Source organism: Ambystoma mexicanum, chromosome 5p (genome assembly GCF_040938575.1).
Source record: "Ambystoma mexicanum isolate Mex_15411 chromosome 5p, UKY_AmexF1_1, whole genome shotgun sequence".
NCBI classification, from domain to species: domain Eukaryota; kingdom Metazoa; phylum Chordata; class Amphibia; order Caudata; family Ambystomatidae; genus Ambystoma; species Ambystoma mexicanum.
In genome coordinates this window covers 277,347,220-277,374,423 of record NC_090930.1, presented here as the reverse complement: position 1 = coordinate 277,374,423, position 27,204 = coordinate 277,347,220, and the positions used below count along the sequence as shown (strand labels likewise).

General features: G+C 46.3%; 1 protein-coding gene across 1 annotated transcript in view; it reads left to right on the top strand.

The window, feature by feature from the left end:
• UBE2A (ubiquitin conjugating enzyme E2 A) overlaps nt 1-27,204 on the top strand; it is a 297,203-nt gene that overhangs the window by 59,273 nt on the left and 210,726 nt on the right. Inside the window, exon 3 of the mRNA XM_069612709.1 lies at nt 12,422-12,447. Coding sequence (XP_069468810.1) covers nt 12,422-12,447 — 26 coding nt within the window. The remainder of the gene's footprint in view (nt 1-12,421; nt 12,448-27,204) is intronic.

Here is a 27,204-nt window from a genome sequence, read left to right as displayed (position 1 = left end):
TCATTACTCCAATCGCAGCTGTTCTAGCCTCTCAAATCTTCAAGACTACAATTAAAACATCCAAAACCTGACTCTCCAGGAAGTGCAAGTGCTCTGTTGAAAAACAAACAAATGTAAGTTATGTTTGTAATTGAAATCGAAACTCAGCAGAACCTGTCTCTGTAATAATCCCGATCGATATATTTAACTTCATGTAGCGCTTAACACATTGTTAGTCCAATATCTAATCGCTGTGATTATAATACCTCAGCCGATACTCAGTTAACCGACCTTTGAAGGATGTTGGCCAATAAGATGGCTCAGCCGGTTGAGCACTCGTTGCTGCGATCTGTGCGTGATCTGTAGGTTGCAGGTTCGAATCCTGGCAAGGTCAACTCAGCCTTTCATCCTTTCGAGGTCGAGTTCCGACTTCGGTTTGGTGATAATTTTGATAAATATATTTTCTCTGTATAGCACCTTGCCAAAAGCACTATATAAATGACCCATTTGACCATGAGACTAGATATAGAATTTAGCATGGAGTCATTGCCTCCCTGCACTCTTGTATCATAACCTTGGCATACCATTCGGTAGTAATCGCTCCAGCAAATTGGCACTTTCATTAAACATCAAAAAACAATTCTGCTATCGAACCTCAAAACACACAATACAATTCATGTTTGCTTTACTATGTAATTGGCTAGGTTTTTGTGTTCAACATTTAAATACATACAGGAACGATCAGCCCAACCTTAGATAAATAATGAAAGGTATATTTCGGTCACAATGCAGAAAGCTGCCGCATAGTAATGATTTCCTTACAGTTTTTTGCACACTTCATCTGGATGTTAGACATTTTACTCTCTTGCAAAGGCGAAAAGTCATTTTTACTGTCTTAAAATCACATTTACTCTCAAAAGTTTAAAAATACGGAGTAAACTACTCCCACTTCAAAATCTTATCTGGAGCACTGTGTCTAGCCAAAGAGCTTGATCCCAGGCATGCTTCTATTGACACTGTTTTGTCCTTTGTATCTGACCTTGCAGCCTCTGGCATACATTTATTTTTATTTTGTATTTGTAGAGCGCACTATAGCCCACAGGCATCGAGGCACTATGAGGAAACGTAAGCAGGCTTGATTCAGGGTTACCAGATAGCGGCCCAACAGAATATTTCTTGTTACAGATTGTTCTGATACATAATACATTTGAAGGACTTTGCTCAGATGCGTAAATACCGCCCTTTTAAACAAAGAGCCTAGTTTTAATGGCTTTCCGGAATGCTGTGTGAGAGTCCATCATCCTAATCTGGGAAGGGAGGGTGTCCCAAAAGATGGCGGCCATGGTTGGGAAACTGGTACCACCTGCACGCACTCTGCGTGTGTGGGGAACAGTGATTTGATTGGAGTAGGCTATTCTGGACGGTCTGGATGGCGTGTGTCTAATGATTCTTTGTGCTAGGTAAGGGGGAGCCAGACCGTGGAAACATTTGTGCATCAGGGCGAGGGTTTTGAAGACCATCCTTTCCTTGACTTCTTCTGACCCCTCAGATGTGGTCTCTGCGTGAGAAGCCTGTAGTGGCCCTCTGGGTATTGTTCTGAACTAACTGAAGTTTGGCCAGATTGTTGCTTGAGGTCCCAACAAAGAGGGCATTGCAGCAATCCAGCCTCATAATTGCCCTAGCAATTGTGAGGCAGCTCCTTTGGGAGAGGAATGGTCTGGTTGCATTTTTGAGTGATATGCAGCGGAGGATGTGATAGCATTAACCTGCCTGTCCATGGTAAGTTTAGGTTCGAGATACACGCCCAATGGCTTGATGATAACATCCCCATCAATGTCTCACCAGTCAACGGTGAAGGAGCAGTATTGCTTGTCAAGTTTGCGCAGGGTGGAGGGGGAACCAATAAGTAGAAGTTTGGTTTGAGACATAACCAGTCTTCTGCCATCCAGGATTGGATTGTTGAATAGATGGAGTTGAGGGTGTTCATGTCTGTAGGATAGTCGCCCGAAAGGTGGATGAGCATCTGAGTGTCATTTGCATAGTTAGTGTATGAGATGCCCAGGGGGTCCAAGATTCTGAACAGGGGCCTCGTAAAGAGGTTTTATGTCTTATCATGCAGGACATATTTGTCCACCATTGCGACTTTGTCTACAGACAGCTGTTCCTTTTCACTGGCTAACCCAGTCGTCTGACTTTGCAGGTCTTCATCTTTTTCCACCGGTTCAGACCCCCAGACCCCAAATGGGATTTGAATGTGTTCCTCACAGCGCTATGTCATAAGCATTTTTTTTTCTTTTCTTTTTTTATGAAACATTTTATTGTTTACAGGTATAAACAAAACATTCAAAAACACAAACTAAATAACACTTAATTACTACATTTAAACACACAGGTATACATTTCCTCCTGGCATCTGGCTCTTTAGCATATATTATAGAGACATCACATCTAATGGTCTTTGTGATCATGTCGATCGCTTGTATCAGTTCTCCCTACGGCATTCAGTGTCTCTATGGGTCCTCTTTGCCCACCTTCATTTGTCCTCCCGTTTTTGCCATATCTTGGCCGCTTTCTCTGGGCACCGTCTTACGGTATACACTCTCGTTTCCATTGGCACACGCATGTCCACGTCCATTACCTTTTTATCGTATTGTCATAAGCATTTTTAACCCATGGCCACTACCGAACTCCAATACCTGTCTTGGATGGTGGCATTTTTGATTGCAGTAACATTTCCAAGACGAACAAGTGAGCTTCAGGCTCTTTCTGTGGAACATCCGTTCCTAGTTTTCCATAAGGATAAGGTTGTGTGTTGCAGTCGCCCTTCCTTCCTTCGTTCCTAAAGGGATTCCGGAATTTCATTTGAACCAGTCAATATCTTTACTAGTCGTTTTCCCGAGCCCGGCCTCTGAGGGTCCTGCACAACCTAGACGGCAAACACACTCTGAAGTTCTACCTCGCTAGGACGAGCAAATTCAGAAGCTCTACACACCTCTTTGTTACGTTTGGTGACCCAGTTTCAAGGCCTTCAACCATCAAAGGGCATTAATGCACATCTAGTCGGGGGCAAAGCGGCTGCTGTTGCCTTCCAAAAGTACGTCCCTTGGGAGTCCATTGCCAAGGCGGCTACGTGGGCCTCCCCATCAGCTTTTTGCGAACTTTACTGTCTCAACCTGAACTCCCGGTCTGGTTCTCAATTTGGCTAGGCAGTTCTTAAGAATTTGTTCTAATAAGGTACATTTCTATCCACCCATAATACCTATGGTCAGTACTTGGGAATCTCCCACAAGTAAGGAGGAAAGAGGACAGGATGAAGGAGTATGACAAAGTTACTCACCGTAGTGACTACCTTACTCCTAGTCCATAGTCCGGAAGCCCCACGCAGAAGGGCCTAGCAAAAGGGCCTGTCTGCGCCTCAGGAAGCACCAGAGCAGCCCCGTCACCGACTGGAGAGGGCAGGAGCCCCTCTCCATTACCCTGCATCTTCATCTCCAATGGGTAAGAGCCCCTCCAACCCTACGACCTGAACTGTGCCACCGCCGACCATCGACCCTGATATCAAGGCACAATTCGAAATTGTGCTCTCCCTTATAGAATCTCCATAGGTTGCCATTGAAGGCAACGCGGTCAATGGCCTCCACATTCGTTTGAATCCAGCAACGTTTCACTTCCGTATTACCTGCCTCGGCCACGGATTGGCTAGGCGCTTCCACTTAAATCGGCAGTAACCACCGATGGGCAGAAGCAGTTTATCTGGAAGCCCCACGCAGAAGAGCTTAGCAAAAGGGCCTGTCGGCGATGGTACGTCGGCCATCGGCAGCACCCTAAACCGATCCGTGTGAGTACGTTGCTCTTGTTGCCCCGCCACCATCATCACCCTCTCCCACACGCTCACCCTCGAGTAGCTTCTATAGCGGTGCATCTCAAATGCCAACTATGCCACTTTTGATGCCCGCACTGCGCACAAACTAAACCGCCACCTCCCCAGCATATATCGGCGTTCATGCTGAATACAATAAGCCAGTCCGGCTCAGTGCGATCTAAGTATCACTACGAACAGCCTATGGTACGCGTACATTGACACTCTGCTAGATCAATCACTATTTGGTGCATACCCCCCCTATCATTGCACTGCTAATGTCTAATAAGATATGTGCACATTACTATTACCATTACATATACTATTGCCTTGTTAATGTTTATCAATGTTTTACTGCCTTGTTAGGCCTTATTAGAAATGTGCAAAATACTGCTGGTACCCTTTCACAATCGTAGGAAAACAGTTTTTCCTACACTATGTTGGAGCCTGCCTATGATAGCATACTGTTAGCAATGCCCTACCAGCCCATTATGCCAGATCGTGCTCTCTCTCTCTCCCATGCTCTCAGGCATATCATATTAGCTTATGGTGCACCAACCCCTACTAGCTGAGATCATGTATATGTTGGCATATTGTTAGTGATGCTTCCCAGCATATTGTGCTAGATTGTGCCTTTTGACACACATTCCTAGCAAAATCGTACTAGCCTATTGTGTACCAACCCCCATTAGCCAAGAATACTCATTTGACAGTATATTGTTAGTAATTCCTTACTAGCCTACTAATAGCAGGTTGTATATGACATTGTATTGCATATGTCAGCTTACTGATAGCCCTACTGCGCCAGACTGTGCTTCCCCTACTTATTCAGTTATATTGTATCTTCCCACCGCATCAGATTGTGCTTTCCCACATTCATAACATAACCGCAATAGCCTACTTAGCCAGAATGCATTCTCCTCTGCTTTGTTTGCTATCTAGCATTGACCCTCTTGACCTACTGTGCCTATGATATTGAATGAAAACTTGGAACCAACCCGTTAGCTCATTGCTATTACACCCGGTAGCCACACGCAATTGTTTAATTACCCTAGTGCTACCTCACTATGTATGTGCCGGGCATATACACCATCTTACTAAGGGCCATTCTTCACCTAATCTGCATGACTAGCCATATCAGGGCAGGAGTTCCCCCTCGTACATACCGACCTGCAGTGCCCCAGCCAGCATTTCCAATGAGCTATGCAATGCTGGCGAAGCAAAACGCCCCAGCCTTTTATGGCTCAGTGAGCATGTGTGGCTGGGGAACTGAACTGTCAAAGGGAAATAGTGTTTCCCTTTGACAGTTCACCCAGCCCAGGTGCACTCCCTCAGCTGGAAAAAGAATCTGCGGGAGTACTCGTTGTTTACTGGGCTGGCTCCTTAGCTCTCCCATAATGGGTGAGGGTGCCACTGGGCGGGCACCCCTTGCCATTATGGATGAGCCTCCAGGCTCGGACTGGCCTATAGGGCAATGCCTGTACCCAAAATGCAAATTGCTAGTGTGGGGCAGTCAAAATGGGCCACCTTTTTTGGCCAATGTCGGCCAGTTTGAATTACTTCAGTTAGTAATTTTGACCATTGTTGCTGAATAAATATTCTTTAAATATCACAATTTACTTGCATTTGAACACAAAGCACCCCTTTGGGTACTATTCAAACAGTCTGTGACTAAAGGAATGAATATCCATTTACAACTGCAGGCAACTTTTTCATTGGCGCCTGAGACAGTTTCATGCTTCAGCGTGACCATGTGAGCCGCCCCTGCGCATTTCTTCCAATCCAAAAATAAAAAAATTATGTTTTACATTTCATGCTGGCCTCACGGCCCCCCCCCCCCAGGGATGTGGCTGCACCCCACAGTTTGAGAGGTGCCAAAGAGCCCCTCGTAGAGATGGAGAAGGAAGAACTCCATGTTCAATACCCACAGTTACCTTCAGCTGCAGGAGGTACAGCAAAGTGACTCCGTCACCCACAAGTCTGTGGTAGGAGGCAGACTGTCGTATCATCTCCAGAGTTGGCAAAGCATAATTTGGACGCATGGGTGCTGCAAACCGTAGTATGTGGTTACTGTCTTCCATTTCTAAAGAGACCTCCTGTTTGCACCCGCCTCCCAAAATCCAGATCTACCTTGTTTCCGGATCTGCTGCTCCAACAGGAGATTCTCATCTTGTTGGAGAAAGGTGCAATAGAATTGGTACCTGCATCAGAGAGAAACCAGGGTTGGCACTCTTCCCTACTTCCTGATGCCCAAGAAGGATGGAGGAGAGTGACCCATCTGGGACTTGAGATGCTTGAACAAGTCTCTCAGGAAGGACAAGTTCAAGATGGTAACTCTTTTGCAGGTCCTTTAGGCCCTTCGACTCCAGGATTGGCTGGTGTCATTGGACCTTAAGGATGCTTAGTTTCACGTGCCAATACATCAGAAGCACAGAGTGTTAGGCGGAAACCTGTGCAGTTCCCTCTGGGACCACTGCAAAAGATTTAGGACTACAGGTGTTTGGCAGTAAACCCACTTGGTAGCAGTCTGTACCACACATTCACTTGGTAGCTGTGGCTGAGCAGTCAGACTTCCCTCAAGAAATGTTAGGCAGTATACAGAGTATTCACAATAGGTCAAGAGAACACAATAGAACAAGTAAACACTGACCAGGTCTTGGTGTAAGATATTTATTTAAAACCACATTAGAAAAACACACAGGCACTAATAGTAAGCAATTCAAAAATCGCAGTCACTAAAAGATATACACTCCCTTAAAAGAATATTAGACAAGTCTTAAGTAAAGCCCCACTTATTTTCAGACAGAGGTGAGCGCTTAACTTAGATGGCACTCTAATAATTTGTTTTAAAAAGGGAGAGAAAAACAGAGAATAAATTGAAACAGATCCCAACACTTTTTCACGAACACAACAAGAGAGGAAGGCAAAGTAACACCGTGAATTCAGAGTCAGTAGGCCGGATCCGCTTTAAGAGGATCAAAACGAAATGTGTCCAAGGTCACACGGTTGCAGTGCACAAAAGTCTTGTAACGGTTCAAAAAGGAGTTGGACCAAAGAAAGGGACCAGTTAGAGGGTCAAGGCGGCCAGCCCAGCCCAGAAGATTAAGGGGTTATTATTACCTTGTAGCAATCTTTAGAAAGGGAGGCCTGGCGGACACGTTTACCTTAAAGTGGTGAGAATACTCCAGGGGGCAAGTTGTTCCTGGCAGCGGATGCAAGTCGGTGCTTCGTCCGGGGGAAGAGAGGATCTTGTCGGGGAGGAAGACAGGAGTCCGTTTCACTGCCAGGGAAGAAACCAGCCGCGGAATTTCTCAGGTACAAGGAGCTGTCCGTTGATTCGCGGTTCAGTGGTAAGTGGCTATCCGGCCGCCGGGGTGCTTGCCACGGGCAGTTCCACCACAAACCGATCTGGGGTGCGAAGAAAGAAGGTGAACTGGTTGTGCCCACCAGTCAGGGGAAGAAGCCTCTCCAGCTGGGAGATCTTCTCTGTCGTCGGGAAGTGGTGAGTCGGTTCCGCAGGGCTCCACCGGTGGTGTCGTCGTGGCAGGTCGGCTCCGCTTCTCCCGGGACAGATCTTAACGCTCTGCAAGAGGACCTCTACTCTTGTCGGGCTAGGTCGTTTCCCTGCTCAGAATTTGTGGTACAGGTATCCGCGGCTCCTACAGCCTTCTTAGCTGGTTTCACTGGACAGTCCCGAAGAAAGTGTCCTGAGTTTCCGCAATAGAGGCATAATTGCAGCTGCCTTCTTCTTTCCCGCTCTTTCTGGGTTAAAGGTCCTTTCATGCCCCCTATTTGCATGGGTTCCACCGTGTCAGCTCCCCTAGTAGAGGTTTGTGGTTTAGAAAACACTCGGGTATCAAATTTGGAACGATCTGCCTTCCTGTTCTGTAGTCTGTGGTCCATTGGACAACTAAGTCAATATAGTCTGAGCATTCTTGTGGAGGATTCACAACTTGAGCTAACACATCCTTGAGCTCTCCACGCAGGCTTCTGTAGAAGAGCGTTATTCTCTTATCCTCGGGCCATTGAGTTTCCACTATAAGTCTGTTGAATGAGGCTATATAAGTCAAGAGGTCTTGATTACCCTGTCGTAAGAAAGAAGTTCATTGTCCAAGGCCTGCCCTTGTGCATGTCTTGCGAAAAGTTTCTCCATGGGTAGGAGTATTGTGGTGGGCTTAGCGTTCTGTAACGCTCACCTGATTCCCACGGAGGCGCGGGTCTTTGCAGGAAGGTGTCTGTGACTCAAAGTGATGTGCAGGACTCGATTGGCTTCTGGGGTCGAACCGCTTCGCACTGTGTGTCGAACTCGAAGAGTGAGGTTTCTGCATGTGAAAGAATATGGGGGGTTAATGGCCTGGGTTGTTGTGTCTCTCTCTCTCTTCTCTCTCTCTCTCTCTCTCTCTCTCTCTCTCTCTCTCTCTCTCTCTCTCTCTCTCTCTCTCTCTCTCTCTCTCTCTCTCTCTCTCTCTCTCTCTCTTCTCTCTCTCTCTCTCTCTCTCTCTCTCTCTCTCTCTCTCTCTCTCTCTCTCTCTCTCTCTCTCTCTCTCTCTCTCTCTCTCTCTCTCTCTCTCTCTCTCTCTCTCTCTCTCTCTCTCTCTCTCTCTCTCTCTCTCTCTCTCTCTCTCTCTCTCTCTCTCTCTCTCTCTCTCTCTCTCTCTCTCTCTCTCTCTCTCTCTCTCTCTCTCTCTCTCTCTCTCTCTCTCTCTCTCTCTCTCTCTCTCTCTTTTCCCCCCCTCCCCCGGTCAACGTGCTCACCTTAGATAGGTGAATGCTGGGCTCCTCCCATCTGCGTCTGGTGCAGGGTGTCGTTGCCAGTCCTTCACTGGTGAAACATTGGCCTCTTGAATTCAGAGGATGGTTACCGTTGTTATCTGCACGAGCAGTGAGTTTCTTGGACACCTTTTGTCTTTCTAGTCTTTAAATGCGTGGCACTTTAATATTGAAGACTCTGTATAATGCTTTTCCCTTATGTATTGCAGGACTCTTGGGATGGAAGATGGAGTGAAGCGCCTGGAAATTCGTAAGCATGGCAAGCGCTCTAACTGTCTTTCCTTGCAGCTTAGTTCGTGTTAAAGAGGCGCCGGAGTATTCGCAGGCGTTTTATTTGCGACGGAGCGTGATGGGCGCGAGTAAATACCTGCTTAATGTCTTTTTCTTTTGTCTTTCAGATGTTGGTTTGCAGCGCCGGAGTCAGCGGAATGCTAGTAAGTTTTAACTATAGTTTGTCTTCTCAGGCGGCGATGCAGAATGAAGAAATCCGGAATTCACAGCGTGCCGGTAAGTATAACAATGCTTTTGTCTTTGCAGGCGAAGGTGCAGCGTGAAGACACAGCCACTGCTGATGGATCAGGTGAGAAAGCACCGTGTGTAGAGTTTGCCTTGCTAACCTGTTGTTTCTTGTCTTTTGCAGGTGCTGATGTTGACTGGATACAGAATAGTAAGTATAATTCTTGCAGGTTCAGGATCGAAGAGGAAAGGCTGGAACAGACTCGGTGAGCGTTCTGCTGCAGATGCAGAATAAACGCGAAGCACGTTTCATCTATCGGGTGTGGTTTAAATAGCCTGGAGTGATGAGGCGTCTTCTTCCACGGCCCCGCCTAGGTAAGAAAAGAGTTCCAGTTTCCAGAAGAGTTCCAGTGCTGTATCCAGGGAGTGGAGCTGCCCCACCCAGGTAAGAAAGTAGTTCCTGTTCACAGAGGGCTTCTAAGTGGCTGGTAAGTAAGCAGCATGGTCTGCTGCAGGTAAGTCCACCCAAGCACTTTCACACCATTATGAGCCTGGCGCTTCCAGTGCCGGGACCGCTGGTTTTGATGAGCCTGGTGCCACCGGCGCCAGGACAGGGTCCAAAAGGTCCCAGTAGGGACCGGCTGGTGCCTTGGGTTAGGGGCCTGCTCCCAAGGACGTTGGGCTGGTCCTGGCTCCTTGGGAACAGTGATCATGACACCTTAGTATTGTGCCGGGTCTCTGTGGGGCTTCCAATGCTTGAGGCAGGGGCCTACATTTTACAGTGGGCCTCTGCTGTATGGACTGGGGGAGGCGTGGTGCTTTTGAGGCGATGGAAGCTACCTTTTCCCTCTTTCTGGGTGAGCGGATCACCAGGTTGTAGCCCAGGAAAAGTTGAGGGAGGGAGGGCAACACCCCACCACTATGTCCACACCTTCCCCCCACGGTCTCCTCACCTCCTCTCGGTTGCTGTCTTCGAGATGGGCCGACACTGTAGGCCTGGGCGCCTCCTCCTGACGGTGCCGCTGTGTGTAGATCACCGTGCAGGCTTTCCCGCTCGGGCTAGGTTGGGGGGACGCTGCACAGTTCGAATGGGGGGCTCTTAAGGTCCTACTGGGTTCTCGCCTCAACCCCCATGCTCCGGCGTGCTGTGTGCGGGTGAGGGGCCCGGGCTGTGCTCTTCTCAGCCTCCGAGCTCCCGCGGAACCTCCTCCAGGCGGGGTCCGGGCCTCCGTTTGGGGCCATGTGCGCAGGGGCGGCACCCTGTGCGCTCAGCCCCCAGACATTTTCTGTGGGTGCGGGGTGGGACCCCAACACTTCCGGCCTCACCGCGTCCCCCGGGGGGCCGATGGTGCAGCAGTGCGAGCTGCCTCCGGGGTCCTTGGCGCGCCCTGGTCCCAGTCACTGGTGTCCTTGTGGGTCCCTGTTCGGGCTGCTCCGCTCGGGGAGTAGATTGGGGATGCACCCCCTCAGATCAGGTGGGCGGCTCTTGTGGTCCTGCGGGGCGTTCGCATCGACTCCCCTGCTCTGGTGTGCAGTCTATGGGTGAGGGGCCCGGGCTGTGCTTCTCTCCGCCGCTGGGCTCCCGCAGAACTCCGTCTCGGCGGGGTTATAATCACTGCGCCCTTCGTTCGGGGCACCGTCTCCAGGGCATGAATTCCTGGCGTGCTCTGTGGGTGTAGGGGGGGACCCCAGCACTGCGGGCCTCACCACGGTACCCCGGGGGATAGATGGCGCAGCCCGGCGAACCGCACCCGGGGTCCCAGGCGCGGGCTGGTCACGGCCGCCAGCGTCCTTCCAGGAACCTTCCCTTGGCAACTTGGCTCGGGTGTGTGTTGGGCTGGAATCCTTGGCCCACGCACTCGGTGGAACTGACCACCCGGGGCACGGGTCCTCTCCGACTTCACTGAATAATCCTGGCCGGGGACTGGAACAACGCACTAGGCCCTGCGACATGCTCCGCGCCCCCTGGTGGTCTTGGTATCGATATTCTAAGAGGATTACTGATGGGGGATCTTGCCTTCTGTATTGTTACCATGATTTGCTATTAAACAAAGTTGCTCATGGGAGGTTTGTAACATTCTATGCTGACCCAATGTATATTCCCCCACTGCTTTTCCACGTTCTTGTATTCGGTGCGTACCTGTATATTCTTATTCCCCCTTACTTTTCTCACCTTTAGATCCTCTCGTGGCCTTTTCTTTGCTACATTTTTGTTCTCTGCTCGCTTTCAATACCTCAACTGTCGCTCTATCGTCTTAAATGGTATGCCTACGTTCAGTGCTCCAGATAAGGTTTTGAAGTGGGAGTATTTTGGTCCCTATTTTTATTTTTTTTAAAGTTGAAAGTAAAATGATTTTTTTAGAGTAAAAAATAAAATTGCTAGTGAGTATTTTGAAAGCAGGTAAAAGTATCTTTTAAAAGTAAAACAGATGTTTTTGTAATAAATATTTCTTTGCACCTATTTATGAACATTGAAAGAGATGTTTTTACCTCTTCAGATGAAGTAGTAGTAATCGTTTTTACTTCCTGTGGTATTACACTTAGTAGTATTCCACACCTATCCATGCAGCAGTGTGGGTGAAGGGGGTGAGGGGGCAGGCACTGAGTCCGTTTCCTGTTTTTTGTTGGTGATATTTTTACTCCCGAGTTCTTTATTTTTTTTGCATTTTATTTGTATTTGACTATTGGGGAATAACACTGAGACTTCTTCCCTAAGGGGAGCCCCCCACCTTTGGGACTAAGAGGGTGATCCAGCTATGCTTAACACCCCATGGGGGAAACGGTAAGCGGGAACCATCTGGGGGGGGGGGACTAGTCCATCCCCCACTTAGCTGATCCAAAAGGGCAATAAGTCACTATTTCCCCCGCCCTTCCCAGGCATTAACACTTTTGTAGGGCGTGTAGGGGTTGGATTTGGCGATGACCATATACTCTCTTTACTAATGGCTGACTTGGCTTTTGACCATAGATATTCCCAGTCGTCTGTGAAGACTAAGGCAAGTGAATCAGTCCAATGGAGGAGCATCTACCTGGATAAATAATGGCTGAAAGACAATGTACATGTACATCATTTGCTGGGCTGTAAACTATTAAATCTGCTCTTGCGTGGATAACCATTATTTCAGTTAACCCTTAATTTGTTGAGTAAGTGGTACAATCCATGTTCTCTTGGGCAATGGGCCTAAGGGCTGGGTATTTCGAAAGGAACTATAGTAACAACATCACCTGTAGCTAGGAGTAACAAAAAATTCTCATAGTGGCATGATAAATCAGCTATGTTTATTTGATGCTAAATTTTCTTGTGACCTACTTTAAACGCTGAAAACAATTGACTGTTGCTTATTTTTCTTTTTGCAGGCCAGAGGGGACTCCTTTTGAGGATGGTGAGTGACAGTTTATAAAAAGATCTTTCAATATATGTTGGCTTGATTTGTGTTCATTTTAAGAATGTGTTTTCTTGGAATTGAGATTGTAATATTTCCATGTGACAACATTAAAAAAAAATATATAAATCAGAACATAAATATGAAACATAATCACATCATGGTTTTGATAATACATGAAACAGAAAGGCCTGACAAGCAGCAGTATATTTATTTATATAGCCCTCCAAACCCGGGGGTAACTGGGTGCGTTATAAGTGATTATTCAATTTACAAGTTGCATACAGTCAGTACAAGAAATTTGCAAGATATTATTACATTGTTTACAAGCAAAGATACATAAGATATATACATGAGTCCATTTACATGGGCATCAACCGAATGTTAATGAGGCCGGTCTAAAGAAGTGCAGGCTTAACGTTGAGCTTGAGTGTTTTGTGATCAGCCAACCTTTTTGGTACTTTTTTCTAAATCTGACGAAAGACTGATTTCGCTCTCAGGATTGTAGGTAGGGAGTTCCATAAATGGGCCGCCAGAACGGGAAAGCTGCTAGCCCCTGCATTTTAAAGTTTGAATCTGGGGACTTTTAGGCAGAAGGAGTTGACAGTCCTCGTGGGGCGTGTTGAAGAATTTTTTGCCCATTTTCTTTTCCATTAAGTATTTTGGAGTTGAATTGTTTAGACATTTGTGGGTGAGGGAGACCGTTTTGAAGTGAATTCTATCCATGACTGAAAGCCAATTGTTCTTCTGTCTGGCCTCAGATATGTTGTCTTCTTGGAAAACTGAGCCATTCTAAGTGCATTGTTCTGTAAGATTTGAAGTTTGTTGATGATGACTATTGTAATGCACTTTATCTAGGTGCGACCAAATACGAGTTTTGAGAGACTTGAGGCTCTTGCTAGAGTAATGCATCTCTCTGTAGAGAGAAAAGGTTTGCAGGCATGGATCAACTTATCAGGGAAAAAAATCAAGGGGGGGGAAAAGGCAGATACATCTGGGCAGTAGCACAGACAATCGCAGTAACATGGCATAGTGTGAGACACGCCTGGGAGTGGGTCAAGACATCCCTTTGTGTGTTTTGGCATCATACTGCGTTACCCCAACTATCACAGATCTGGGGCAACCTCTAGACCTATATATTCCATCCTCCATTGCTCTGCAGTTGTCCATGTCCAACACCCATTTGGAAATCTTGGGTAACTCCCTTGCCCCCCCCCCCATTGCATAGCAATATTCCTATTTGCCATTATCAACAATTAAAAATTAAGTTTCTTGTAACAAGTATAAACCGCATTCCCCACCCCATTCCCTCCACCACCCCAATTCCCAGCAATGTTGCCGTTGGTTCCCCTGGTATCGATTCAGGCACTGTCGTGGATATCTTGTGGATTATCCTTCTCCAAAACCTCTGGATCCTTGGACATGACCATATGGTGTGGTAAAATGTTTCCTGACCAACATGACGCCGCAAAAAGCTAGGGTCCATCACCCAGAGCCCCACCAAAACAACATTTCTCTGGTATATAATCTTCTGTATAACATTTTTTATTTCGTCTGAAACTGGCTGGGACCTCTAGCTCTCAGGGGGGACATTATCGGTTCCTGACACGCCACCACTTTGACTGACTCCCCATTTTTGCTGAAGTTTGGTTAAGGGGTGCGCAGTGAAGGTACAACGTTTTTTGGTATAGGGTCGAGATCGCCTTCTTGAGCAACAGGTTCCAGTACATGTGGCTTCTACAGGGGATTGCTCTGGGCTGAATTTTGCATAACGATAGGCATCCAACTGTTAATTTTGCAATTTGTTGCATTTCCTGAAAAGACAACGGGTGCCCTTCCAGGAGCACACCTCCCCTGATATCACCTGTATATTTTTTCCATGCCAGTGAGGTGTGGATAACATCTTCCCGAGCTGCAGCAGATCCCTGTTGTTCCATAGCGGGGCACTCGGTCACTACCCCACCCCACCGCTCTCCTCATTCTCTGCCCGGCTTATACCACCTGTTGCGAAACTGAAGGCAGACCAGCCACCTTCACTCACACCCCACCAAGAAGTGTCAGCAAAGGATCTGCATATACCATACCAGTCGTTCCAGTCCGATGTGGCGCGGGATGGGTCTGCCTGCAGCCACTCATTTGCTACCACAAGCTGGGTGGGCCAATAATATTTCTGGGGATTTGGGAGACCGAACCCGCCATCCCATACCGAGCTGTACAGGAGCAAGGCAATCCTCGGCTGGGAATCCAGCCACAGCAGCTTTCTCAAAGCTCTGGTCGAACTCGCTATCCGGGATCTTAACAGCGGTATTGGAGAGGACATAAAAATATCTGGACAGTGTGATCATTTTAAATATTGCTGCTCTACCTAAGAATGACTGGCGGAAGGGCTGACCAAATTTTGGTGCTGGCAGAAATCTTTCGGATAATGTGTCAAATTAAGTGCGAGAAAGGTGGATGAATCCCGGCAAATGACTATCCAGGTATTTAAATGAGCCACTGCGACTCATAAAGCTCTGCTTCTCCAGACCACCTGAGGTATGGGTCTGCAAATTGTGAGAAGTAACCAGGCCTAATATAATTAAACTAGGTGCTCCTCATACGCCAGTTCACCCGCCTTTTGATATTTTCCTTGTGTGCCGTGAAGAAAATGGCTGCACTGTTGTTGTAGCCAGGTTGCAAAGCAACCACATGCCTGAAGCAGCCTCCTGATTGCCTGCTGCCATTGATTGATTTTCCCCAGGCCAGCCCCACCGGAAGGCGAGAGCCGGCCAGCCTTCGAAGGGCCACTCAAAAGGGCCAAGCCTGTCTAGGCCGGTCGTGCCTTCCGCCACGACACCTACATCTAAGACGCAATACTACTACTGTGAGTATACCCTTCATCTGCCTGACTGTGTCTTCTCGATATCCATTAGTCCCAAGGAATTTACAATTATCTGCCCTACCGGCACTTCGCTATTCGCCGTACCCCTAACGTCCCTACCGCTAGCTTGGACAAGTTTGACCTACTACTTGCGGCAAGAAGTCCTTCAACCTACCCACCGCACCTGACACTGTACCAAACAGACTTATCTGCATATTCCGATTCCCGCTATATGTACCAGCTTTCATCTACAGCATGCTAGACATATGCACTATATGCCCATGCCGCCTGAACAGAGACTACTACTTGTTTACACAGATTAACGCTGCCTCGGTGTCCCTATTGCTCGAATAGTCGATGCGCTACGTGCTTTACACTCAGTACTACACCTATAACCATACCGCCTGATTAGACATTGTGCCACCACGTATGATATGCTAAGTTTTACTCCTGTGAACTGGTTAGCATTGTGCCTGTACACATACTGTTTGAATAGGTAATGCGTTACATGCTCAAGGATTAGTACTGTATTTGTGATCTTATCACCTGATTAGACACTGTGCCGCGTGTAATGTGCTTAATATTGCACCAATGAATTATTGTGTCCTCTTATTGTGTTATATGCTCTAGGATTAGTACTGCATTTGTGATCTCATCACTTGATTAGACATTACGCCAAGTGCGATCTGTTCAGTACTGCACCTGCAAACTGTCAACAGTGCATCAGTGCCCTTCTGTTTGAATGGTTAAGGCGTTGCGTACGAACTGCACAGAACCAACCTGTGCCCTTTACATTTGAACAAAAATTGCATAATTTTTTCAACTTTGATCAAGCATTGCATCTATAACTTTACTACCTGGCGACATCAATGTGATTCCTAGGCCGTTGTATATGACTCGCCTACTTCTGTTATCTTAGGTTCTAGTATATCACCTGTGCTCTCTAGTCCGTATGTATATTACCAGCAATACCATTAGCTAGTGAGTCATTGCTATGTTCACAATACTGATTGAACGACTGTCTTCCTAGAAGGCTCCTCCTTAGATTACGACTGCCACATCTGGTCTGAAATATGTCTCCCATGACTGAGCAGTTGACATTATTACTGTTTACCATACTAATGATCTTCCAAAAGACCCTAATCATAGGTACCTATATCATAGGCCAGAAAACGTCGACTATGACTAAAAAACGTTCCTCATACAGAACACTAAACCAACGCCTTGTCGGCCTCCACCTAAAACTGGCCTACAACCAGTAGCTATCAATCATACTAAATATCTACCGAAGCCACTGTCTGACATCAATCTAGACCAACTTCACTCCAATTATGACATGAATAGTTCCTCACCACCTGCCCTTACTACAATCACCCTTTAACCACTTCTAATAGACCCTGCCCACTATCCTTAAGAAATAACAGACTCCGTGCCAGGCTACCATGTCTCCACGAGCCACAAAATAGTACCATAACAAATCTCTGCCCTGACTAAAAAAAAAAAACTAAAAAAAAACCCCCAGGCCAAATCTCTCCACAGATTAAACAATGCGGCCACTTCTAACACCCAGAATCCTTAAACCAATAATCACTTAAAGACCAAAGCAAACCAGTCTAAACTCGCAGACCTCCAGGAACCTAAAAACTCCACTAATATGACAGGTGCTCTAATAAATACCAGATCCCTAGTTGCAGAAGCCACTAAAATGGCAGACCTGATTTCAATGGACAACCTTGACTTCCTAGCGGTCACAGAGTCATGGTTGCATGTAGCAGCAGTCCCTGGCCCTCTCTTTAGCAGTCCCTCACAATTATCAAATTCTCAGAGCGGACAGAGTTGATGCCAGAGGAGGAGGCATTGCCCTCATCGCCAAATCTAACTTGGCCATAAGATTAGTCCCTTCATCATTCGTTAAATCCTGTGAAATTCGCACAGCCAAAGTACCCATCTCCAACTCATGCACGTTAACAATCTACTTAATGTACAGACCTCCGGGAACCATTGGTACCTTTTTTGAGGAGGGTATTGCTAGAATTCTATCGGGCAATACCAAAGACATCTCACAAGTATTACTGTTGGGGGGACTTTAATCTTGGCTTCAATTATCCCACCGACAAACATGGTCACGCAGTATCCAACATACTCTCAGAACAGGGACTAGCCCAAAGAGTGACTCAACCTACCCACGTCAAAGGCAGAAGACCAGACTGGGTGGCTGACGTGAACTGTGAAACTTCATCACCTCTATAACTCCAATTTAGGACCTATCACCTCCTGATTACATTCACTCTGATCAATAAATAGTTGTGTCCAAAGACCAGGCTATAGCACCACCTCTCCCAACGAGGAATAAAAGAAATGTTTACAGTGGATAAGATATTACCACATATACTCCCCTCCTTTAACTCCCTCTCGAGGGCCTCTGACCCAGACATTCTAGTAGAGGCCTACAACAGTACTATGTCTAAAGATCTAGACATCGTCGCACCTCTCAAAATGCGCAAAAGTAAACCGAGGGCTCATTTGAACGCTTGGTTTCCACCACAACTAAAAGCCCTTAGATTCAAAAAAAGAAAACTGGAAGCTACATGACGACACCACCCAACTGAAGAAAACAAGACTAACTTGATTAACTTCACTGACAACTATAAAAAAAGAAATAATCCGCACAAACAAAAGATAAGTACAATGAAAGGATTACTAAAGCAAGCTCCAATACCAAGGAACTATTTGTGATTCTACGAGAGATGGAAGCTCCAATCCCACCTACAGACAACGTTGTAAAGGACAAACTCTGGTGTTCGAACATTCAGAACACCCTAACAAATAAAATTGCCTTACTTCAAAACAAGATTGCTGATAAGAAAGCTACCTTGCCTAACCGTGACGCACAACTCAGAATACCAAATCATTTTACTAATAACAGAACAATTCAGATTCTCTAAGGTCTCCATCCTTGAAGTCTAAAAAATGATCTCCTCCCTGAAACCTTTGAGATGCCAGGGAGACAGTTTCTCTGCCCAGATAATTAAAGATGCAGCCAGAGACCTGGCACCATTTATAGCCAAACAAATCAATGCCTCCTTCTCGTCAAATATTGTTCCAAGTAACCTAAGAGAGTCATGGGTCTTATCCTTGCTAAAAAAGCAAACTCTGGACCAGACTATTCCGACTAATTATAGGCCGATCACAACAGTGCCTTTCCTACTTAAAATACTTAATAAAGTAGCGTATCTTCAAATACAGAAGTACCTTGAAACTAACCATTTTTAGATGCCTGCCAATCCGGCTTCAGGCCACAACATGGCACAGAAACGGCACTAATCAACCTAAAAACCCAAATTGATGAGCTTAGGGATAAAGGGAAAGCTGCATTGCTACTCCTCCTTGACGTGTCCGCCGCCTTGGTCTTGCTGGACCATGAAGTTTTATGCAAACACCTTGCCTCTGCGGCTCACTTTTCTAAGGACGCAATAGCTTTGGTCCAATCCTTAAGTAATAGAAACATGAGAGTCTTCTCTCCATCAGCATCCGCAGACCCTATCCCGATAACTTGTGGCGTACCGCAAGGCTCTTGTGTCTCGCCAACAATGTACAATATATTCACAAAGCCCTTGTTTGACAAATTGGACAGTCTTGGTGTCACCTACACTAATTATGCAGATGACACCCAGGTCCTCCTACCCCTTCCGGCGATTACAATAAGGACACCGCTCTTGTGAATAAAATCAGGCGTGGATGGCAGCCCATGGCCTATGCCGGAATGACGACAAAACCAAGCTCCTGATACTTGGAACTGTCACCGACCTGAAAAAAATTGGCACTAACTACACTGCATTTAATATTGATGGGAACTTAATTAAGGTTGTAAAGGATGTAAAAACCCAAGATTTTTACCTTGATTCTGCATCAACCTTGAGTAAACGAGTCAATACTATGGCATCAACAACAGCATACATCTGCAAGTTAATCAGGGCCTGCAGGCCATTCCTATCTAAAGCGAGTTGCATCATCCTAGCCAATGCTCTCGAAATTGGATTACTGCAATGCCCTATATATAGGTGCGACCAAGCACATTCTGAATAAAATTCAGATTTGACAGAATAATACACTCAGAATGGCAGTAAGTATTCCAAATAGAGGGCATTTCTCAGAGGTAAGGAGACCAAACCACTGGCTGTCCATTAACAACAGAATCCTATTTAAAACAGTTTCCCTCACATTCAAAAGCCTCAACAATGCTGCACCACCCTATCTAGCTGAGAGAATGGTCATGAAGCCTACTTCTCGCCCCACCAGAACTGCTAATTCCTTCTGCCTCGTCATAGCCAGATTCAAGTTAAAAATAATCTGGAGGAAGTAGCTTCCCTGTCAAGGCTGCACAGACCTGGAAGGCACTCCCACTCTCTTAAGAGTGGAACAATCCTTCCATAGCTTCAGACGCAATACCTTAAACTGGCTGAGAACTGACCAAGTGACCTCTGATGCATTCCATTACTGAATACTATATCATGTAATATGGATATTACTTTGTTGATGAAGACCACCCAATGCCTCTCTGTATTTACCACTTATGCATCTATCAGTGTCCTCTACTGTATTCCTTGTCTTGTATTTCTTCTGTAACTTAAGCTTAAAGTAAACTTGTAACCTCTGTGCCCAGTTACCTAAGGGTTCGGTGCGTAATACAAATAAAGAAAACAGCTGTCCGCAGGGTCCCGTTGCCCCCCTAGTATTGGGAAAGTAATTGACCTCAATTGGCCTTAAGGCAGCTGAACAATCCTTGAGTTCAACCACTGAGGCTCTGACGTACAGCAGCAGGTCATCTGCATACACTATATTCCTGACCTGTCGGCCACCTAAAACCCCCTTCGTGAGGGGATCTCCTCTGAGCAAAATAGCCAGAGGCTCAATAGCCAAGATAAACGGCGCTGGAGAGATTTTTCAGCCCTGTCTTGTTCCCCTCTCGAGAGGGAAGCCCACCCCCCGCACCTCCACTATGTCACTCCATTAACCTGGACCTGTGCCATGCAGCGCTCATACAGCAGTTTAATCCACTGCAAAAAGACAGGTCTGAAGCCCATTTCTAACAGCACAGGTGCCTTGAGTGACGAGGACTTAAGCGGCAGCCGTGGCTCTGATGTGGAGGCCATAGACTTACCCGAGGAACCGTAAGGTTCCCAGTTGCCCGTCCCCAGCCCCATCAGGCAGGCCGCCGGTACTGCTATGGGGAAGCTACATTCCCGCGACAGGGGGCACATCCTCACCACAGAAGGATAAGCGCACAACCACATGCGCCACCTTGATAGATACGTTGAAGAAGCAACAGACACCAACAGGCCAGTCAAACTTCGGTCGGAGCCTTCCAATACCTTGAATCGTCCGCCCTCCCCGCAGCCGACATCTCAGCATGCGTCCGGGCATTCAACACACAAGGTCGTCCCTGCTAAGAAACACAAGATCGCTGACGCGCGTCTGCCACAGAGGTCTCGGCGGTGCCAAAGAACTCGTCTACGCCTACAGGCGCATCAAAATCTCTCCCAAAGCCACTGGAGCTATGCAAGAGTCTCGCTAACCTAATTTCACCGACGAATAAGCCAAAATCTACATCCTCTTGTATTCAGATGGGTCCACCCCCTCTCCAAGATTGTCTGACAAGATCACTCCCTCTAGGGACCCATTTTCTCTTGGAGAGCCTTTACCTCCTCCTAACCCCTCTGTGTCATCTCCATGGACCAGAGTAAGGTTTGAAAGATGTATGGACAAGCTGTCTAAATTTGTAGACTTCTGACACATATTTTAACCCCAAGAGACCTAGGCAGGACGATTCCAAAGGTACAGAAACTGCAGTCAGACCCCACATGAAGAGCTTTTTGAATACTCAGAACCTGAAGGTCTATGAAGATCCCTATGGCCAACAAGGCAATACTTATGGGCAGCATTCACCTGACCCATGTCCGGATTGCGGCTGAGATCAGCCTGCTGAGGAAACACCTTGGCTTTCACCAACACCTGACCCAGATGCCCTTTGTCGCCCCCACCCCCTCCTCGCCTCTACTGAGACAAGCTTCACCCATTGATGATCAAATGGCATTTATTGCAATCCTGAAAAGGGCCACAGAACAATTTCAGATTGCCACTCAGGAGGCTGTTCAGGATACAGACTTTGTGGAAGACCTCCTAAAGGAAAAACCACCCGCAAGTCAGGCAATCCCTTTGCTGAACTCCCATCAAGAAGCGCATGACACCTTCTTTACTGTCACTTTCACTAGACAAGAGCCGTTAACCCTAGGGTCGAAAAACTGTTTCGCCCCTCCCCTTCTGGCCCGTTGTACATCTGGGGGTCATGCCACTCCAGATCCAGACTCGCTAGTAGTTATTACTACCAGGAAGAGGGCTGGGGTGCCATTGTCTACTTAAGAACAGCCGCACCCCCCCCCAGAAAGACTTTAAAAGCTGTATGCCCTCTGCAAACGCATCACAGCCTCCGCGGCAAATTATTCCACCAGGATTGCTAATAACACTACCCTTCTGTCAAGCAAGCTATAGTGATGTGCAGTGGAATTTACTTCAGTAGGGTCTCCAGGAAGTCCCTGAACAGTTGCAATCACTCCTGCTGGTGGTTGTCTCGGAAGGGAAATGGGTCACCCATAACATCCTCAAGAATACGATGGATGCAGCTAAGATGGCAGGGTGGACCCTGGCCCAGGGCACTCTTCTTAAAAGGCGCACCTGGCTCAAAAAATCACGGTTCAAACCAGAAACCCAGGCTTCACTTATAAACAAACCAGTGGAGGACTCTAATTTGTTTGGGAAAGCTGTGGACGATGCCAGAGAAACAGTGAAAAAAAGAGCACAAGACTCTCAAGTCCCTTAACCAAATTACTGCTCGCCCTTACGAACAGCGGGGAGGTAACTCACTACTCCATTCGGGGGAAATCTTTCCCGTGCCCCCACATAACCAGCATGGAACAGGGGGTACGCCATGGTTGTCCTGACAAGGCGCAGCTGCCACCAGTCAATACCAACAGAGAAGGGTCAGCGAAGAGGCAAAGGCAGGGGTAGGAACTCCACCCCTAGAGGCTCCCGGGCTTCCGCGCAGAAATGACTCTCCAGTCCGGGTCCCCTCTCATGCCTCCCCGGACCTCCTTTTCTTCATGCATGGGAGGAGGTCACTTCAGACCAGTGGGTGCTCAAGACCATAGCCCACGGTTACTATATCAAGTTCAACCAGCCACCTCAATACCGTCCACCAACATCCAGATGCCTATCGCTAGCACACGTGCAGATTCTGCTGGAAGAGGTGCAGATCCTTCAAGACCAAGGCGCCATAGAAGTCAGCCCCATTCATCAGGTCAACAAGGGTTATTCAGTGTACTTACCCAAAAAGGATCTCACCATGCACCCTGTTATGACAGTTTTTCTGAAGTCCAACTAAGGGCTTAGTAAAACCATTCAACTGAGGCAGTACAAGACTCCACTCTTAGTATAAGGCTGTACCTCCTGAGTACATGGTAGCGCAGACAGAGCAGCCAGGCTTATCTTAGGAGGGAGAGGGCTGTAGAATCAGTACAAATAACATTTTAATACAAATGGTCTGAAGAAACACAAACACTATGTATGTAAAAATAAATTATATGTATTTAAATAAGTAAGCACTAACACATTATATGAAATCACAATATAAAAACACACTATACTTGAAGGCACACAGACCCAAGTATAGACCTTATCAGAAATACCGAACAGTAGTTCTAGGAAAGTCAAAACCTTTTCATACACATTCAGTATAGGTCACACCTATCCTTGGGGAATAAAAATAAATGGTTACTTTTTACAATTGCATTCATTAATGCAAGGGCTGTAGGCCCTACCAGTTATACACTGACTCTTAGTACAAATCAGTAAACTGGACAATCTACTTTTTGTGAATAGTGGAACACTTATTCCAGGTGCAGTTAAAACCTGTAACTACTTTTGTGATAAGTTATACTAGGTGAGTAAAACCTAAGGATGTAATATACAATTACAGGTGCTTTTGAGATCGGTGAAACACAGATGGAGATAAGCAGTAACTCTTGTAACTTATTTTTGGATGACACACAGCTAACACAAGGTAAGTAAAACCCACATACTTTTTTAACCTCACAATGAAAGGTGAAAGTAAAACCCAATGTTACACTTTACTGAATGACTCAGTTATTCTAGGTAGGCAACAGCCTAAAACAGACTTATTCTGGACAGGCTAGCAGCAAGTCGGGGGAAGCAAGACCCAGTTGGGGGACACTCATAAAATTACCCTGCAGGAATAATCTGGTGAAACCGACACTTGGGAAGAGGCACAACATAATCACAGGAGAGTAAAATACCTTCATCTACTTTCTATTACACTGGCAAAGCAGTTTCCAAGGAAGAAAAGATGTTACCCATACTTTTAAGAATAGTGTCACGCATCCAATGTAAGTAATAACAGTTGTAACTGTTCACTCTTAGAATTAGTTACCTACCAACTCTTTAAGTAACTTTTAAACACTTATTTTCTTTTCGAGGCAAAAGTCCCAATCCCTTGAAAGTCTTTCCCTTATTCTTGGAGCATGAGTGTTCTCAGTGGCCGAAGGGGGGCACTAGGACCATTGACCAACAGGCAGTGTCAGGATAGGTTCTTTAGTGGCAAAAGTCAGAGTTCTTTAGGAAAACGGGGCAAACAAGTGAGTACTTTACTTTAGAGTTAGAAGAGGGTCCAGGGGCTTCGCAGAAGACACCCTAGCAGGATTCTAGCAGTGGGACTTGGTGCACTCGATGAGGGCCCTCCCCATCACAGAAGACAAACCACAGCTACACAGAAATCCTAATGAGCTTAAGGTAAGTACATACCCAAGCCAACAAAGTACCTCAGAATTGAAGAAGATTTTGCAGCAGGAGTACTTCAGGGTCTGCAGCCAAATACCTGGGCAGTGGATTCCTTGTTGTGGCGACTGAAAACAAGACCTCAAAAGGAACTTTGCAGCAGGGATCGACGAAGAAGGCTCTAGGCAAGGTTTCCCTCGCGGCTGAATGTGGTTCTGCGGATTTGGCGCCTTTTCAAGGAGCACAGAAGAAGACAGAAAATCGTGGTTGAATTCTCGTTGTTACAAAGGTCCAGCATTCTGTTGGGACTTTTCAGACTTGATTTGTGTCCCTGGAAATCCACCAGGATGCCCACGAAGTTTCAGCGAGATTCAGAATTCAGAAGACTGTGCACTGCACGATGGCTTGAGGACCCAGGGTATTGCGGTATTGCAACAACACAAGGTTGCAGCACCGCGTGGGAGGGCTCAAAATGCAGGTGGTCTTGAGTCTAGTGGGTCTCACTAGGTCGGAGTCGTTGTTTTCGCAATCCCCAGGTCGATTGGAAGGAAGGGCTACAGCAGGCTCCGATTACAAAGCAGGCTCCGGTTACACAGCAGGCTCTGCGGTCGCTGGAAATAGTTTGTCGCTTCTCCTTCATCTTCCTCTTCGGTTTCGGTTCCAGTGGTCGACTTTTCTTCAGCTTCCATGTTCGCAGTATTTATCAGTAACTACAGCACATGTGCATTCTCTCCCTGCAATTTACAAGAAGGGGCGGTCTGGTTGTCCATTCAGCACAGCCAGCCCCCCCACTGGGATTGTCCCCATTCAGGCAAGGCGTAAGACAAAGGGCTGTGGAGGTTTGGACTCCTCCCTCGCTTCCTGCCCTCACAGACAGACTGAGCATGGGCGGGGAGTCCAGGGGACTCCCGCTGAAGATAAAAATCACACAAAGTAATTTCCCACCCTGGATGTAAGGGGAAGGAATAAGAAACACTAAAATGGTGAAAAAAGAAGACTGGGGCCATTTTGGTAAAATGAGCATCCTTGGGTCCCTTTACTGCAGCTGTGAACACAGCCCGCAGTAAAGGTGCACAAAATTAATACAAGGTATCATTGCCACCAGCCATTGAAGGTAAGCTTGTCACTGTAACAGAATTGTTAGTTTTAATGTCAAAGGGGATACCTTGTATTTCTCCAGCACTCCACATAAGGTGGGGTGTGCTGGCTTCACAGAATAAAATGTAAAAGGGATACAAAGATCCTTTCTACCCTTGGGAACTGTAGTTCACCCAAGGTTAGCAAAAGAAAGTTAAAAGGGTTGCCCCTAGGGCAACCCAGCAACAGGCACTTATTGCCAATAAGTTGTTAGAGGATAACTTCAAAAAGACACTATGGAGAGTAAAAAAAAAATGACACCCATAAAAGTTCAAAATTATGTGAGTGTGGAAAAAGGTTCCCACTCACTGAAGTATTCAGGAAAAATATCCCACGACTAAAGCAAAAAAGTTCTGGGGTTGACCCAGGTCAGGAAGATTTACCAGTTCTGTGAATCTTACCTAACACCTATGCTAGACTTGCGCCCAGCGAACAAATTTGTCAAACCACAAAAGTTCAGAATGACAGCGTTGCAGGAAGTAATCCCCTGTTAACACGGGGGATTTTTTAAAATGTTTTTTATTGTATATGGTTTACAAAAAAAACCTTTACAGATATATTGAGTAAAAAACATGAAGAAAAAAGACATATTACAAAATGATTTCATTACACATATGAAAAGATACTTAAAGACCCAATTATCCCTTTGTGATAATGATAAACATATTACAAATTTAAGAAAGAGTTCAGTGCAAGTTAAAATGCGACGTAGTGTTTAACAATTTAAAAAAGCAGCTTCCCTTTACGTAACATCAGATCATAGAGAAAAATGACAGTAGGATTGCACATTTTTATATACATGATATGGTCAGTGAAATAGGGTAGAAAAATTCATCGTACAGATTATCATACAGATTAATCAAAGGGAAGGGGCATACAGATCTAAAGATTTGATCAATCCAGCCACAGGAAGTCCATCTTTAATATTGGAGATGGCAAGACACCGAGACCAGATGAGGTTTTCTGCCCCAAAACACCCAGGGTATTGAATCTGCCTAGATAAAGATCCCTAGGACCTTTCAAAGCTATGCAGTCTAAAAAGAGATGTCGAGTAGATTCAATTAGCCCAGGAGTATGACAAAAACGGCATGAAAGATCTAAATCACTGATCTCCTTCCTTCTATGAAGAACTTCCCTAGTAGGGAGGAGATTCCATCTAAGCTTGAGGAGAAGTGAGCGAAAATGGCGGTTAGGGAATTGAGTCAATATAAAAGACAGGCAGCCTCTCTTCTTATGGTCAAATTGTAGGTCATTAAGAGATGGGTAAACCTGCAGCTTTTCCAGCGTGTGACTCCAATCAGAACTGAAAAGGGATTACTTAACTTTATTAGGGTTAGTTAGCAGGGTATCCCCATCCGTGGAAAGATCTAATAGCGTCTTGTCGCAGAGGTCGCAAAAACTAGTAAGATATAGGTTACGATCTGAGGATCCCTGCGCAAAGAGCGTTTTACCCACATCAGCATAGAGGGTGTCATGTTCAGGAGAGAGCAAAGCAGAAAAAAGGGTTGACTCTCCAAAGAATTCTGACTCGCAGAGAAACTAAGCCCAATTCATATCACTATTGGGACACAATTAGGCAGTTTCATAATTTTTCTCCAATAGATATCCTCTAGGGTGTCCCAAAACGTCAGGAGGGCTAGATAATGCAACTCCATTGCATAAATTAATTTTGGGATCACCTTACCCTTGACACAGGGGGATTACATGGCCACATTGGATATGAAAGACGCATACTTTCATATTTCAATGTTGCTGGCGCACAAAGTACTTAAGATTCATCATAGAGGACAAGCACGAGGACAAGCACTATCAGTTCAAGGTCCTTTCCTTCGGCATTGCCTCAGCCCCAAGGGTGTTTATGAAGGTACTGGCAGTAGTAGTAGTAGCTCACCTGTGCAGGTAGTCCATTCCAG